At 37.2% G+C, this 15332-nt stretch overlaps 1 protein-coding gene across 1 annotated transcript in view; it reads left to right on the forward strand.

Annotated features, from left to right (window-relative positions):
• Malrd1 (MAM and LDL receptor class A domain containing 1) overlaps positions 1–15332 on the forward strand; it is a 665455-nt gene that overhangs the window by 47666 nt on the left and 602457 nt on the right. Inside the window, exons 3-4 of the mRNA XM_034509650.2 lie at positions 13912–14006; positions 14107–14268. Of these exons, the coding sequence (XP_034365541.1) occupies positions 13912–14006; positions 14107–14268 (257 nt within the window). The remainder of the gene's footprint in view (positions 1–13911; positions 14007–14106; positions 14269–15332) is intronic.

A 15332-nucleotide genomic window follows, 5' to 3' on the forward strand; every position in this document is an offset into this window, starting at 1 on the left:
AACAATTTCATACACTTTGTTCTAGGTCCTGATATGATTTCTTTACCTCATCCATCATCTGATTAATGAGTTATCAAAATGTGATAGATATACACAATGCAATTTTATTCAGTACTATACAAATGAAATAATGAAATTTGAAGGAATGTGGATGAAACTGGAAAATATTGTACTGAGTGATGCCACAGTGAGTCCAGAAAATTAGCATATCAGGGTCACTACCATATGCAGATCTTAACTTCAATTTTTAAGATTGCCATGTTTACAAGGCTCTGTCATAGCCTGACAAATACAGAGGTGGATGCTTGCAGCCAACCATTGGGCTGAGCACAGGGTCTCCAATGGAGGAGTTAGAGAAAGGACAGAAGGAGCTGAAAGGATTTGCAACCCCATAGGAAGAACAATATCAACCAACCAGACACCCCAGAGCTCCCACAGGCTAAACCACTAACCGAAAAATACACATGGAGGGACCCATGGTTGCAGCTGCATATGTAACAGAGGATGGCCTTGTCAGAAATCAATGGCAGGAGAGGCCCTTGGTCCTGTGAAGGCTCAATGCCCCAGTGTGGGGGATTTTTAGAGTGGGGAGGTGGGAATGGGTGGGCAGGTGAGGGGGGCAGGTGGAAGGGGGGCAGGTGGAAGGGGAATGAGATAGAGGTTTCCCCATGGGAAACTGGGAAAGGGGATAGCATTTGAAATGCAAATAAATAAAATATCCAATAAAAAAAAGATTGCCATGTTTAAGTTTAAGTGACTCTCTTCATAAGCCACGGAGCAGAAACAGGACTTAGAGAGGGGGGTTCTCTAAGTGTTAAGGGTTCTGTTCCTAGCTCTCTCAACTGTGTCCTCGGGACTTGGGGAACTCTGGCTGTGGAAAGAGTGTAAGAGTTAAAGGGAATGGAGGAGACCAAGGAAACAAAGTCTTCCAAAGCAACTCTCATAAGAACTCACAGAAACCAACCATCCATGACTTCAAGGGATCTGACATCCACTTGACCTCCATGGGCGCCAGGCATGCACATATACACATACATACATATCAGCAAAACAGTCATAGTCCTCAAATAAATAACACTCATACAAGGAAAATAAAATACATAAATCCAAAATTTAAAGCAAATATAATTAAGCAATTTTCTTGACAGATGAAAGTTATTTCCCATCTTTATGCCATGGATTTTTTTTCTTTTATTGAAAATAGATTTTTTTTCTCATATAATATATCCCAATTACAGTTTCTCCTCCCTCTACTTCTCTCAGTTCCTTCTCCAACTTTCCTTCCATCTGGATCGACCCCTGTTGAGGCCTAAGCTGGTCCCAAGTTCAGGTGCCAAAAAATGTTGGGACCTAAGCTGGCCCACTTTGGGCGGCCAAAAAACGTTTCTCCTTGAAAAAGGAGGCTGAGGTATAATGATAAAAAGAGATAAAACAAAAACTACCATCTGAGAATATGACAATATAAACACACTGGGGGATGGGGGAAGGATGCCCACCAAAGGCCAAATAAAGAGATAGATGCAGACGTACAGTCATTTAGCACATTCAGAAATCCCGTAAAAACACAAAACTGGAAGTTATAATGTTTACACAAAAGACCTGTAAATTCTTTTAAAGAATTTACGATAAAAATTTAAGATAATTTAAGATAAAAACCCCAACACAATATTAAGAGAGAAGGAACTCCAATGATGCCCTTGGATTCTCTTTCTAATGACAATCTACGGCTGGACCTGTGGTCTACTACTAAAATAGTTTGTTTCCCTACAAACTAAAAAGCTCTCTTGAAGAAAACCAAATTTCATTTGCAAGTGGTTACTAATTGCAGATAGCTTCTAGGTGAGAATTGGAGACATGTCCACTTCTTTCTGCTCTAGGATCCCAGCAGTTGCAGACCTGTGCAGGCCCTGCGCATGCTGCCTTTGTTTCTTTGAGTTCTGAAAGTTGCTCATTTTGACTTAGAGGATTTTGTTTTCTTGCTGTCCTCCATTCCTTTTGGCTCTTATGCTTTTTCCACATCCTTTACTGCAGAGTTCTCTGAGACCTGAGGGAAGGGATTTGATAGAGACATTCCATTTAGGGCTGAATGTTCCAAGGTCTCTCATCCTCTTCATAATGCCTGGCTGTGGGTCTCTATATTTATTCCCATCTGGTGCAGGAAGAAGCTTCTCTGATGGTGACTGAACTATGGCTGTAACACTGATTTATGGGTATAACAAGATGTCATTAAGAATCATCTTATTGCTGTGTTCTTTTAGTAAAACAGTAGTATTTGGTTTTACGCTTGGTCCTTCAATTATGTAGTCTTCAGTTCTTGTCACCAAGTAGGATTAGATATAGGTTCCATCTTGAGGGGTAGGCCTTAAGTCAAATCAGATATAGGTTGGATACTCCCACAAGCTTTATGTAACCATTGTGGTACCATGTCTTGCAGGCAGATTGAAGTTTGAAGAGTCTGTATCTGTGTTGGTATTTATAGTTCACTTTTGGTAGCATGCAGGGTACCTTCCTGCAGGAAAGATGCTTGAACACAGGAGCAAAGGTTCTACATAGGCACCAGCTTGACTTCCCCATGTAGTAGGTCTCAAATAGCAGTGCAGGTGTCATCTTCAGAATAGGGTCGTACCATCAGTTTGTGGAGAGCAACCTACAGTATTTGTAACTGTCTGAGTTGTTGGAGAGTTCCCATGGAAAAGCCTTGGCTAACAGCTCAATTAGGTGCAAAATATATATCCAGTACTGGAAGGATCATCTAGTGCCAAAAGATTTCCAGTTGAGGATCCGCCTCTTGTTATTTGACCATTTCATTTAGAATGTCTTATATCTGTATATATTTTAGGAAACTTCAACTGTATTATGTTTTCATATGACCCTCAATGTTCCTTGATTTTAGCTCTCTCTTTCTGTATTCTTTCCTCACTTGATTGTTCTGTTCCAGCTTCCTCTCACTCTATCCACCCAGAGTTATCATATTCTTTTTCCTACGGAGATCCGTTTACCCACATAGTCTTTTACTCTCTATATAATCTCTATAGTTCTATAGATTGTACTAACTTGATTATATAACCTCTATGATTCTGTAGATTGTACTAGCTTTGTTATATAACCTCTATGGCTCTATAGATTGTGCTAGCTTGGTTATCATTGGTTTTTAAACTAATAGCCAGGTATAAGCAAATACATACTGTATTTCTCTTTTTGGGTTTGGGTTACCATACTCAGAATGACTTTTTTTTCAAGTTCTATAACTTTACGTGTGAATTCCATGGCTTCATTTCTTTTAATGGCTGGGTAATGTTTCATTTTGTAGATTCATTACTTTTTTTTATTATTATTCATCCTTCTTTGGAGGGACATCTAGGTTGTTTGCATTCTTGGCTATTATGAATAGAGCAGCAATGAACATGGTTGAGCAAGTGCCATCCTTTTAGTATATACCAAAGAGTGAGATAGATGAATTTTGAGGTAGATCCATTCCAGATTTTCTAAGGAATCACCACACTGATGTTCACAGAGGCTGCACAAGTTTGCAGTCCCACCAGCAATAGATGAGTGTGTCACTTACTCCACATTCACTCCAAAATGAGCTGTTATTAGAAGTTCCCAAATCTACCAAAAACAGTGCTTTCTTTAGGTTGCCTCTTAGTTCTAATGATAGGGTCATGCCATCAGTTTGTGGAGAGCAACCTACAGTACTTGCAACTGTCTGAGTTGTTTGAGAGTTCCCATGGAAAACCCTTGGCTAACAACTCAATTACATGCAATATATATATATATATATATATATATATATATATATATATATATATATCCAGAACCTTTGCTGTTCAGAACCTTTTCAGTTTCATGTTGCAAAGACCTTTTATGTATCTAATGAAAAGATCATGTTGTTTTTGACTTTCAACCTGTTCATGTAGTGGATTATGTTTATCAATTTATATGTGGTAATCCATTCCTGCATTTATAAGATGAAACCTATTTAATAATGGAGAATTATATGTTTAATGTGTTCTTGGAATCCATCTGCAAATGTTTTACTGAAAATTTTTGCATCTGTGTTCATATGGAAAATTGGTATCTATTCTTTTTTGGCTAGATCTTTATGTAGTTTGGGTATCAGGATAATGGTGGCCCCATAAAACAAATGAGATGTGTTCTTTTCCTCTCTACTTCATAAAATAGAATTTGAGGAGTGTGAGCATTAATTCTTCCTTGAAAGTCTGGTAAAGTTCTGTACTAAAATCATCAGGTTGTGTGCTTTATTTGGTTAGTAGACTTTTAATGACTGCTTCTATTTCTCTAGGAGTTGTTGGTCTGTATAAATTGCCTATTTGATATGAATTTAATTTTGGTAGGTAGTATATATTGAAAAATTATTTCTTTTAAAGCTATTCTAATTTGGTACAGATTATTAAAGTATGTCCTTATGGTTCTCTGGATTTCCTTGGTATCTATTCTTACGTTCCCTCATTCATGTCTAATTTTGTTAATTTGAATTTTCTCTTTACCTTTTAGTTAATTTGGCTAAGGGCTTGCCAATCCTATTAATTTTGTCAAGGAACTGACTCTTCCATGCCCTCAGAAAAACAATAGACCTTTATTTGGTTAATTTGTAGATGTAAAGACATCCTCACAGTTACCATCTTTGTCATCTTCCTGTACTACCCTCCCTAAAATCAAGTCTAGATTCTTTTTATTACTCCTCCTCACTCTCTTGGTTTTAGGTAAAATTTTTATTTTTCTGTTTGAACATGGTTTCTTTTACAAAAAACTAAGTTATGTTGTTTTCTTCTTAGTGGAGTCAGTGGGTACCATAGAGAGCTCAAGACTGACCTAGTCCACATGAGGAAAGGGTGAAGAGGGTCATCCTTCATGGAACTGACTCTTTGTTTTATTGATTTTTTTGTGTATTTTTGTAGTAGTTTGTTTCTATTTTGTTATTTCAGCACTAAGTTTGATTATTTCCTGCTGTCTACACCTTTTCGGTGTGGTTTTCTCTTTTTGTCCTAGAGATTTTAGGTGAGCTGTCTCTCCATTTTGTTGTGTTTGTTTGTTTTATGAAGGCACTCAGTCCTGCTTAGAACTTAGGAGTCTCAGATCTGTCTTCATTGTGCCACATAAGTTTGGGTATATTTCGTATTTATTTTTATTCAATACTATAACATCTTTAATTTCTTTTTTAATTTCTGTCTTTACCCATTTTTATTCAATAATGAGCTGTTTAGTTTTTATGAGTTTGTAAGCTTTCTGTTGATATCCTGTAGTATTTATTCTTGGTAGCTAGAGAAAATGCATGGTATTATTTCAATGTTTTAAATATCTGCTGAGAATCACTTTGTGTCTAAGTATATGATCAATATTGGAAAAACTTCCTTTTGGTGCTAACATGAAAGTATATTCTTTTGTATTTTTGTAAAATGTTCAGTCTCCTTGACTTATCACTTCAGTTAGCTGGAGGGTTTCTGATTTTTGTTGTTGTCTGGATAACCTGTCAACTCAATGTGTGAGGGTCAATATGTGATTTAAGGTGTAGTAGTGTTTGTTTTATGAACTTGAGTGTCCTGGTGTTTGATGAATTGATGTTAAAAATTTCAATGTCATTTTGGTGGATTTTTTTATTTGATGACTATGTCATGTCCTTTCTATTTCCTCGGATTAGTTTTGTCTTGAAATCTGTTTTGTCAGATATTATGTCTATGCCAGCTTTCTTCTTATGTCCATTTTCTTGGAATATATTTTTCCAACCCTTTACCATGAGGTAATGTCTATCCTTGAGATTAAAGTGTTTCTTGGATGTGGCAGAAGAATACATTCTGGTTTTGCATCCCTTTTATTAGTTTGAGTGTTTTTATTTAGAAATTGGGAACATTGATGGGTTTTTTTTTTCTTTTTTTGGATTTTTTATTAGATATTTTATTTACACTTCAGATGCCATTCCCTTTCCCCATTCCCCCCTTAGAACACCCCTATCCCATGCCCCATTTTCCTTTTTGCACGTATACATTTTTTTAAAAAATGTTAATCATAGGCTTTATAAGTTTGGTATTGCTCAATCAGAGGTGTAACCCACTACCTAACCTAGATATATCAACTATCTTTGACTGGTGGAGATACATGAACATCTGCCTCCCTGTCTCCCCCCTCTTTCTCTCTTTCATCACCTAGCTTCTGCTCTCCTTCTTCTCCTCCTCTTCTTACTCCTTCTCTTCCTCTCAGTACTCCTCCCACCTTAGCTCCTCCTACATATCACCCTTCCTGTTAAAATGAAACTTTTCTCTCAAAATACAATTAGAGCATAATTATGCCAATTTGTACCCGTGAGGTACAAGATAGTCCTAATACCCAGTCCATCCTTTTGTTGACTAACCAGCACCTCTGTCATCTATCCCTACTAAAACATTTAGCTCTGAACCTGGCTTTAGGATGAATGTCAGCTGACGACCATCCACTCAAATCTTTTCTTTCAAGGTAAATAGCCAGGATTGGCTATGAGGCTATAAGTTTTCAACCCCGTCAGAAATCCAGAATGACTGAGTTAACTATAATTGTGGGAAGCACAAAGCATAGCTTCTAAAACTTAGCCAATTTATAGAGACCTCTGAACACCTGGACACTCCCTCTACTACATAACGTGGGAGCATCTGTTCTTCCGCCTTCTGGCCCAGGATCATCTGACAGACCTTAGTGCTGCAGAATTATTAAGGGCTGATTACTCTGTCTAGGCAGATATAATCAGTCGATTATTCTGCAAGTGTGTCCTTTTCTGGACAGTAATTTGTCTGTAGAAGGACAGAGGCAATTCTTGATTAGTGGCTGTCTCACCACAACTGGAGTAACTCCAAAGATGCTCAATTTCTTCTTAGAATTCAATATAGGAAGCTGTGAGGAGCAGACAGGTCTCTAATGAAAATGAACATTAATACAGAAATGTTTGTCATGTCAATTCTGTGGATTTCTGATGTTTTGAAAACCAACTATCCATGTAAGGTAATCTGGACTGTTGCCTGTTAACTCCACTCAGCTATTTCTAAATAAAACATAGAAAACACCCTAACAATAAACTCCAACTCATTAATTTGCTGTAGTCCCTTAACTCACAGGCTGACCATCTCAAATCAGTTAAAAAAAGTTAAAGAAGGACTGGGTCTAAGCCTTGTATTCCTAAGTGTGTTATACTGGTACAATGCTTATGAGGGTAACAATATTCATCTCAGTCTTATATCAATAAGAAGCTTGTACCAATGAAAACCTTAAAATGTGTAATCAAAGTAAATTGGTGCCGTTTAAGTATTTATATCTTCATCTTGATACTAATTATACAGATTTCTACTAATAGGTTATGGCTATGCAATAAACCCTAGCTAATCCTCTCTATTCCCACAAAACCACTACTTTTCCCTAGAAAGACAGCCCAACATTTACCACCTTAGTCCCCAAGCCCAGAGAATAGGGGCGCTGACTCTTCATTAGCTTCTTCAAGCTGAATATGATCGTTGAGATATTAGAAGAAGAGTGGGGGGAAGAGCAAATTGATAAGCCTCTGCTGCTGTGTCTTCACTGCCTCCAGATGGAATTCCTGGACCTCAGAGTTTTGAGCAGGTATGCCCAGCTTGCTTGTTGAGTAGATACACCAAGGCTAATCATTCTGCAATATACAATTCTCAAAACAAATTTTAGTATCAAGATATTTTTTTTTTTTTAAAGAGAGCTGACATTTTATTAAGGATGTTGGTTCTAACCGCTTTTTTTCCCCTCTTTTATTGGATATTATATTTACATTTCAAATTTTATCCCCTTACACATTCCCCCCACCTCCCAGGAACCCCATATCCCATCCCCCCTCCTCCTGCTTCTATGAGGGTGTTTACTCACCTACCCCCTAATCCCCCTCCCCACCCTCAGATTACCCCCCCCCCCCCCAGTGCTCAGCCTTCAAGGTACCATTGACCTCATCTCCCACCTATGCCCAACAAGGCCATCCTCCCCTACATGTACAGCTGGAGTCATGTGTCTCTCCATATGTGCTCCTAGATTGGTGGTTTAGACCCTGGGGAGCTCTGGCTGGTTGGTATTGTTGCTCTACTCATGGGGCCACCAACCCTTTAGGCTCCTTCAGTTTACTCTCTAACTTCTCCATTGGGAACCTTTGATCAGATTAATGGTTAGCTGTGAGTATCTGCCTCTGGGTATGTCAGACTCTGGGGACCTCTAAGGAGACAGCCTTATCAGGCTGCTGTCAACTTTCCCTTCCTGACATCCCTATCAGCGTCTATTTTTGGTGACTGCACATGGAATGAATACCCAGGTGGAATGGTCTCCATATAACCTCTCTGGGTCTTCAACTCTATTCCATTGATCTTCCTGTCTGTCTCTGTACCAATACCATGCAGTTTTTATCACTACTGCTCTGTAATACAGTTTGAGGTCAAGAATGGTGATTTCCCCAGAAGTTCTTTTATTATTGAGAATAGTTCTCGATATCCTATGTTTTTTGTTATTCCAAATGAATTTGTAAATTGTTCTTTCTATCTCTATGAAGAATTGATTTGGAATTTTGATGGGTATTGCATTGAATCTGTAGATTGCTTCTGGCAGGATGGCCATTTTTACTAAGTTAATCCTGCCAATCCAGGAGCATGGGAGATCTTTCCATCTTCTGAGATCTTCTTTGATTTCTTTCTTCAGAGACTTGAAGTTCTTGTCATACAGTTCTTTCACTTGCTTGGTTATATTCACTCCAAGATATTTTATTTTATTTGTGGCTATTGTGAAGGGTGTCATTTCCCTAATTTCTTTCTCAGCCTGTTTATCCTTTGAATAGAGGAAGGCTTCTGATTTGTTTGAGTTGATTTTATATCCAGCCACTTTTTTGAAGTTGTTTATCAGGTTAGGAGTTCTTTGGTGGAAGTTTTAGGGTCACTTAAGTATACTATCATATCATCTGCAAATAGTGAAATTTTGACTTCTTCCTTTTCTATCTGTATCCCTTTGACTTCCTTTTGTTGTCTAATTGCTCTAGTTAGGACTTCCAGTACTATATTGAATAGGTAAGGTGAGAGTGGGCAGCCTTGCCTAGTCCCTGATCTTAGTGGGATTGCTTCAAGTTTCTCTCCATTTAGTTTGATGTTGGCTACTGGCTTGCTGTATATTGCTTTTACTATGTTTAGGTATGGGTCTTGAATTCCTGATCTTTCTAAGACTTTTAACATGAAGGGATGTTGAATTTTGTCAAATGCTTTCTCAGCATCTCTTGAGATGACTATGTGGTTTTTTCTTTGAGTTTATTTATGTAGTGGATTACATTGATGGATTTCCAAATATTGAACCATCCCTGCATTCCTGAGATAAAGCCTACTTGATCTTGATGGATAATTGTTTTGATGTGTTGTTGGATTCGGTTTGCAAGAATTTTATTGAGTATTTTTGCATCAATATTCATAAGAGAGATTGGTCTGTAGTTCTCTTTCTTTGTTGGGTCTTTCTGTGGTTTAGGTATGAGCGTAATGGTAGCTTCATAGAATGGATTGGGTAGTGTTCCTTCTGTTTCTATTCTATGGAATAGCTTGAAGAGGATTGGTATTAGGTCTTCCTTGAATGTCTGATAGAATTCTGCACTGAAACCATCTGGCCCCGGATATTTTTTGGTGGGAAGATTTTTAATGACTGTGTCTATTTCTTTAGGAGTTATGCGACTGTTTAGATGGTTTATCTGCTCCTCGTTTAACTTTGGTACCTGGTATCTGTCTAGAAAAATGTCCATTTCCTCCACATTTTCCAATTTTGTTGAGTATAGGCCTTTGTAGTAGGATCTGATGATTTTTTTAATTTCCTCTGTTTCTGTTGTTATGTCTCCCTTTTCAGTTCTGATTTTATTAATTTGAATGCTGTCTCTGTGCCCTTTGGTTAGTCTGGCTAAGGGTTTGTCTATCTTGTTGATTTTCTCAAAGAACCAGCTCCTGGTTTTGTTGATATTTTGTATAGTTCTTTTTGTTTCAACTTGGTTGATTTCAGCCCTGAGTTTGATTATTTCCTGCCGTCTACTCCTCTTGGGTATATTAGCTTCTTTTTGTTCTAACACTTTCAGGTTTGCTGTCAAGTTGTTAATGTATGCTCTTTCCAATTTCTTTTTGTGGGCACTTAGAGCTATGATTTTTCCTCTTAGTACTGCTTTCAGTGAGTCCCAAGAGTTTTGATATGATGTGTCCTCATTTTCATTTAATTCTAAAAAGTCTTTAATTTCTTTCTTTATTTCTTCCTTGACCAAGTTATCATTGAGTAGAGCATTGTTCAGTTTCCAAGTGTATGCGGGCTTTCTGTTGTTTTTGTCCATGTCAAAGACAAGTCTTAGTCCATGGTGGTCTGACAAGGTACTAGGGATTATTTCAATCTTTTTGTATCTGTTGAGGCCTGTTTTGCGACCAATTTTATGGTCTATTTTGGAGAAGGTACCATGAGGTGCTGAGAAGAAGGTATAGTCTTTTGTTTTAGGACGAAATGTTCTATAGATGTCAGTTAAGTCCAATTGGTTCATAACTTCTGTTAGTTTCATTGTGTCTCAGTTTAGTTTCTGTTTCCATGACCTGTCCATAGCTGAGAGTGGGGTGCTGAAATCTCCCACCATTATTGTGTAGGGTGCAATGTATGCTTTAAGCTTTAGTAAAGTTTCTTTTATGTATGTGGGTGCCCTTGCATTTGGAGCATAGATGTTCAGAATTTCGAGTTCCTCTTGGTACATTTTTCCTTTGATGAATATGAAGTGTCCTTCTTTATCTTTTTTGATTACTTCTGGTTGAAAAATGATTTTATTTGATATTAGAATTGCTACTCCAGCTTGTTTCTTGGGACCATTTGCTTGGAAGATTGTTTTCCAACCTTTTACTCTGAGGTAGTGTCTGTCCTTTCCACAGAGGTGCGTTTCCTGAATGCAGCAGAATGTTGGGTTCTGCTTACGTATCCAGTCTGATAGTCTATGTCTTTTTATTGGAGAATTGAGTCCATTGATATTAAAAGATATTAAGGAGAAATGAATGTTGTTTCCTGTTATTTTTGTTATTGTCAGTGGAGATATGTTTGTGCAGCTACCTTCTTTTACAGTTTTTGGAAGATTACTTTCCTGCTTTTTCTAGGTTGTAGTTTCCCTCCTTGTGTTGGGAGTTTTCCACCAATTATCCTTTGAAGTGCTGGATTTGTGTTGAGATACTGTGTAAATTTGGATTTGTCATGGAATATTTTGGTTTCTCCATCAATAATGATTGACAGTTTTGCTGGGTATAGTAGTCTGGGCTGGCATTTGTGTTCTCATAGGGTCTATATGATGTCAGTCCAGGATCTTCTGGCTTTTATGGTCTCTGGTGAGAAGTCTGGTGTAATTCTTATAGGTCTGCCTTTATATGTTACTTTGCCTTTTTCCCTTACTGCTTTTAGTATTTTTTCTTTGTTTTGTACATTTGATGTTTTGACTATTATGTGGCGGGAAGTATTTCTTTTCTGGTCTAAACTATTTGGAGTTCTGTAGGCTTCTTGTATATTTATGGACATCTCTTCCTTTAGGTTAGGGAAGTTTTCCTCTATAATTTTGTTGAGGATATTTACTGGTCCTTTAAGTTGGGAGTCTTCCCCCTCATCTATTCCTATTATCCTTAGGTTTGGCCTTCTCATTATGTCTTGGATTTCTTGTATATTTTGGGTTAGTAGCTTTTGGTATTTTGCATTTTCTTTGACAGTTGTGTCAATGTTTTCCATGGTATCTTCTGCGCATTAGATTCTCTCTTCCATCTCTTGTATTCTGTTGGTGACACTTGTGTCTATGACTCCTGATCTTTTTTTGTTTAGGTTTTCTATCTCCAGTGTATTGTCCCTTTGTGATTTCTTTATTGTTTCTACTTCCATTTTTAGATCCTGCATGGTTTTGTTTAATTCCTTTTCCTGTTTGGATGCATGTTCTTTCAATTCCTTAAGGGATTTTTGTGTTTCCTCTTTAAGGGTTTCTATCTGTCTACCATTTTTCTCCTTGAGTTCTTTGAGAGTGTTATTTTTGTCTTTCTTAAAGTCCTCTATCATCATCATGAGAAGTGATTTTAATTCTGAATTCTGCTTTTCTAGTGTGAATGGGTGTTCAGGGTTTGCTATGATGGGGGAACTGGATTCTGATGAATTCATGTAACTTTGATTTCTGTTGCTTACATTCCTGCGCTTGCCTTTTGCCATCTGGTTAACTCTAGTGCTGCCTGTACTTGCTGTCTCTGACTGAAGCCTGCCTTTCCAGTTATCTCACTTGTGTCTGATCTCCTATGGGTCCAGATATCTCTGTGATCTTTTCCAGGTGTACTGATTACAGTGGTACCTCTAGGATGCCTCAGGATTTTGTGCCTCCAAGGTAGCAGTCCAGCTAGGTGTCTGCTGTTCTGGGTGCAGTGTCTCCTCTAGAATATCTCAGGACATGTTGTCTGACACTCTGAGTTCAGTTGTTCCTCTGTGGCTCTGGGTTGAGTGGACCTTCCAGTATGCCTCTGGCAGAATCCGGGGTCCACACAACAGCAGACCAGGGAGAGGTCTGTTCCAGGCCTCAGATCCAGGAGAGGAGTTGCAGGGGAGTGCTACTCCGCAGGGGCAGGGATGGGGGGTATCTGCTGGAATCTGAGCGCTCACAACACCCAGCTATGGGCTTAGGGCAGTATGTGGTTCTTCCTACCTAAAGCTGGCTGTGGGATCCGTGGAGCCTCCAGAATGTCTCAGGCAAAATCCGGGGTCCACACAACAGCAGATCCGACAGAGGTCTGGAGGGACCATTGATGTTGAGAGTTATCAATGAGCAGTGTGTGTGGATTCCTGCCAATTTGTTGTTGTTGTTATTGTTGTGGTGGTGGTGATAATGATGATGGTGCTAATAGTATATGTCTGCACTTATGTGTCTGTGTGTGTGCTTCCTCTCTTTTCATTTTCTGGTCATATGATATATATATGAATGATATGTATCCTGAAGAGTATTCCCAAGCAATAATTTAAATATCACTGGTTTCCATTTGTAGAACTAGTAATTTATTTAAAACCAACATTATATCCAAATTGCTTATGCTTATAAATTAGTAATTTTTTCAACATCTGTATATTGCTCTAAGAACAAGCTAATGGATGCCCAATTGCTCTACCAGAATACCAGAAAAGATGAGGTTGATAGTCTTCATAATATTACTATTTATTGATGCAATGATGTGACAATTACATTTGACTTCTAGTCTGTTTTTAAAATACCACTGAGTGACTTGGATAGATGGGTTCTTAAAATCACTGTCAACTCTGTTCTGCTTCATTCATTTGATAAGCGACAATGTATAAAACAGAGTATTAGACAACAGGGGCTTCAGTATCAGCCATGATAGCTTTGGTAAAGCACATCAGGAACTCTCTGACAGTCTCAAGAAAACCCAGTATGTAGTTTATTATAAGCTTCCAAACAGTGGTATATATGTTAATACATATTTATGTCAATACATCATTCAAGAAAATATCATGGATCTGTGTTGTTCCTTGTGTTTCAGAAAAAAGCAAGGGTCATGTCACCCAAGCCTTTTGTGACAAAGATACAAAAAATAATGTTCTCATTGGATTTCTTGCTGAAGTGCTTATTTTAGTAGGCAGTCTGAGAATTGTATAATTTCTTTATGTAGTTGTCACTTCTTATGTCAAATGTGATCTCATTATATTTTGGACTGTTGCCCATAATAATGTTATAAAGTGTATAATCATCATTAGCTCTTTAAATTGACCTTATAAAATGTAAAATATTAGTCAATTCACCTATGTGAATTTTAATTTTTAATCCTTTAAACACAGCCATAATCACCTTTGGTGCTTACAATAAGGTACCAGTGATCAGCTTGTGTCTAATTTGATAATTTTTGTTCATCACAGCCCATTTCCTTGCACTGGTCTCCAGAGTGGATTCCGTCTCCTCAAATTTAAGAAGCAGAATTTTCCTTCCAACTAATGACCAGCATGTTTGTCAGGTACTTGAATACAGAAAACATTTCAAGTTCTGACACACTTGACAATTCTCTTAACACAATAATTTGGGTACCAATTTTTATTTATTTAATTTTTTTACAGATTACCTTTTATAACTTCTCCAGTCACCAGAATAGCAAATTGATAGCAGACTTTCAAACCATATGTGGAGATCCTATTCAGCATTTATGGCAAAAAACAGAAGTACTCCAAAGTCGGTGGGAGAGAAATGTCATCACAGTCCAGAGCTCGCAACAGTTTCAGGTACACTGCTCTTTCCAACTATGTCATTACAGAAAAACTTGTAAGAACTCAGATTTCAGATCAGGCAAATTAAAAAGTCACATGAATGATTTATCTCCAGGGACTAAGATTTTCCTTGTTTTCAAGTCTTAGTCAAATTAGGATAGCTAGTCACCTAAAAGTCATTTTCATTGCAAAGTTTTGACTTTAATGAATTAAATGAATATATTTTAAGATACAGCAATATATAGGTTAACTATAACCTCATAAAACCCTGTGAAATTATCTCCTCAATTTTTTAAACCTTTTATTTTCATCTTTACTTTACTCCTCTTTCTTTATACTTCTTCCTCCACAAAATCATTTTTCTCTTTAACTTTTCTCATGCATTTGAAAGAAGAGGATAATTTTGAATAATAAGCAAAGAGATTTTAATTTACATACTAATTCCAAATGCTGTTGGAGTAGAATAATTCTCATATTCATCTCATGATTAAGCTCATTTCAACACAGTCTTTACTTTTCTAAATAATTTTATGAATTAAACCCAATGCAAGCCTATAAAAGACAAGCTTATTCATGCAACCTAATAAAACTTATGCATGACAGAAATTATAATATAATGGTTATTATAAGACTTCTTGAGAAAGTATTGCATATTTTTACATTTGGGATGGCCAAGCAAAATTTTTCAGTTAAAGATGAGAAGGATTTTAAAGCATATTATTCTTTAAGAAATTATTTTTTAAGCCCATGTATGGACTGATTTAGCTCAAGTAGATTTTCTTTTATGATTTATTGTTAGACTAATGTAGCAATCAATTATTTTATTTTTAGTTTTGCTTTTTTATTGCTTGAGAATTTCACATATGCATGTAATGTTTTTTGGTGAAATATTATCTCCTATTTCCTCCCCTGAAATTCCTTCAACTTCCTCTACACATTTTTTTCTTTCAACTTCATGTGTTCAAAAACAAAACAGAACAGAACAGAACATTGAGACCACTAATGCTGCCTGTATGTTCATGTATGTAGGACCATATGGATAGCATCTCAGTGGCTGGATCCCTGAGGAAAAGTGACTC

The sequence above is a fragment of the Arvicanthis niloticus genome, chromosome 8 (genome assembly GCF_011762505.2).
Source record: "Arvicanthis niloticus isolate mArvNil1 chromosome 8, mArvNil1.pat.X, whole genome shotgun sequence".
Taxonomy (NCBI): domain Eukaryota; kingdom Metazoa; phylum Chordata; class Mammalia; order Rodentia; family Muridae; genus Arvicanthis; species Arvicanthis niloticus.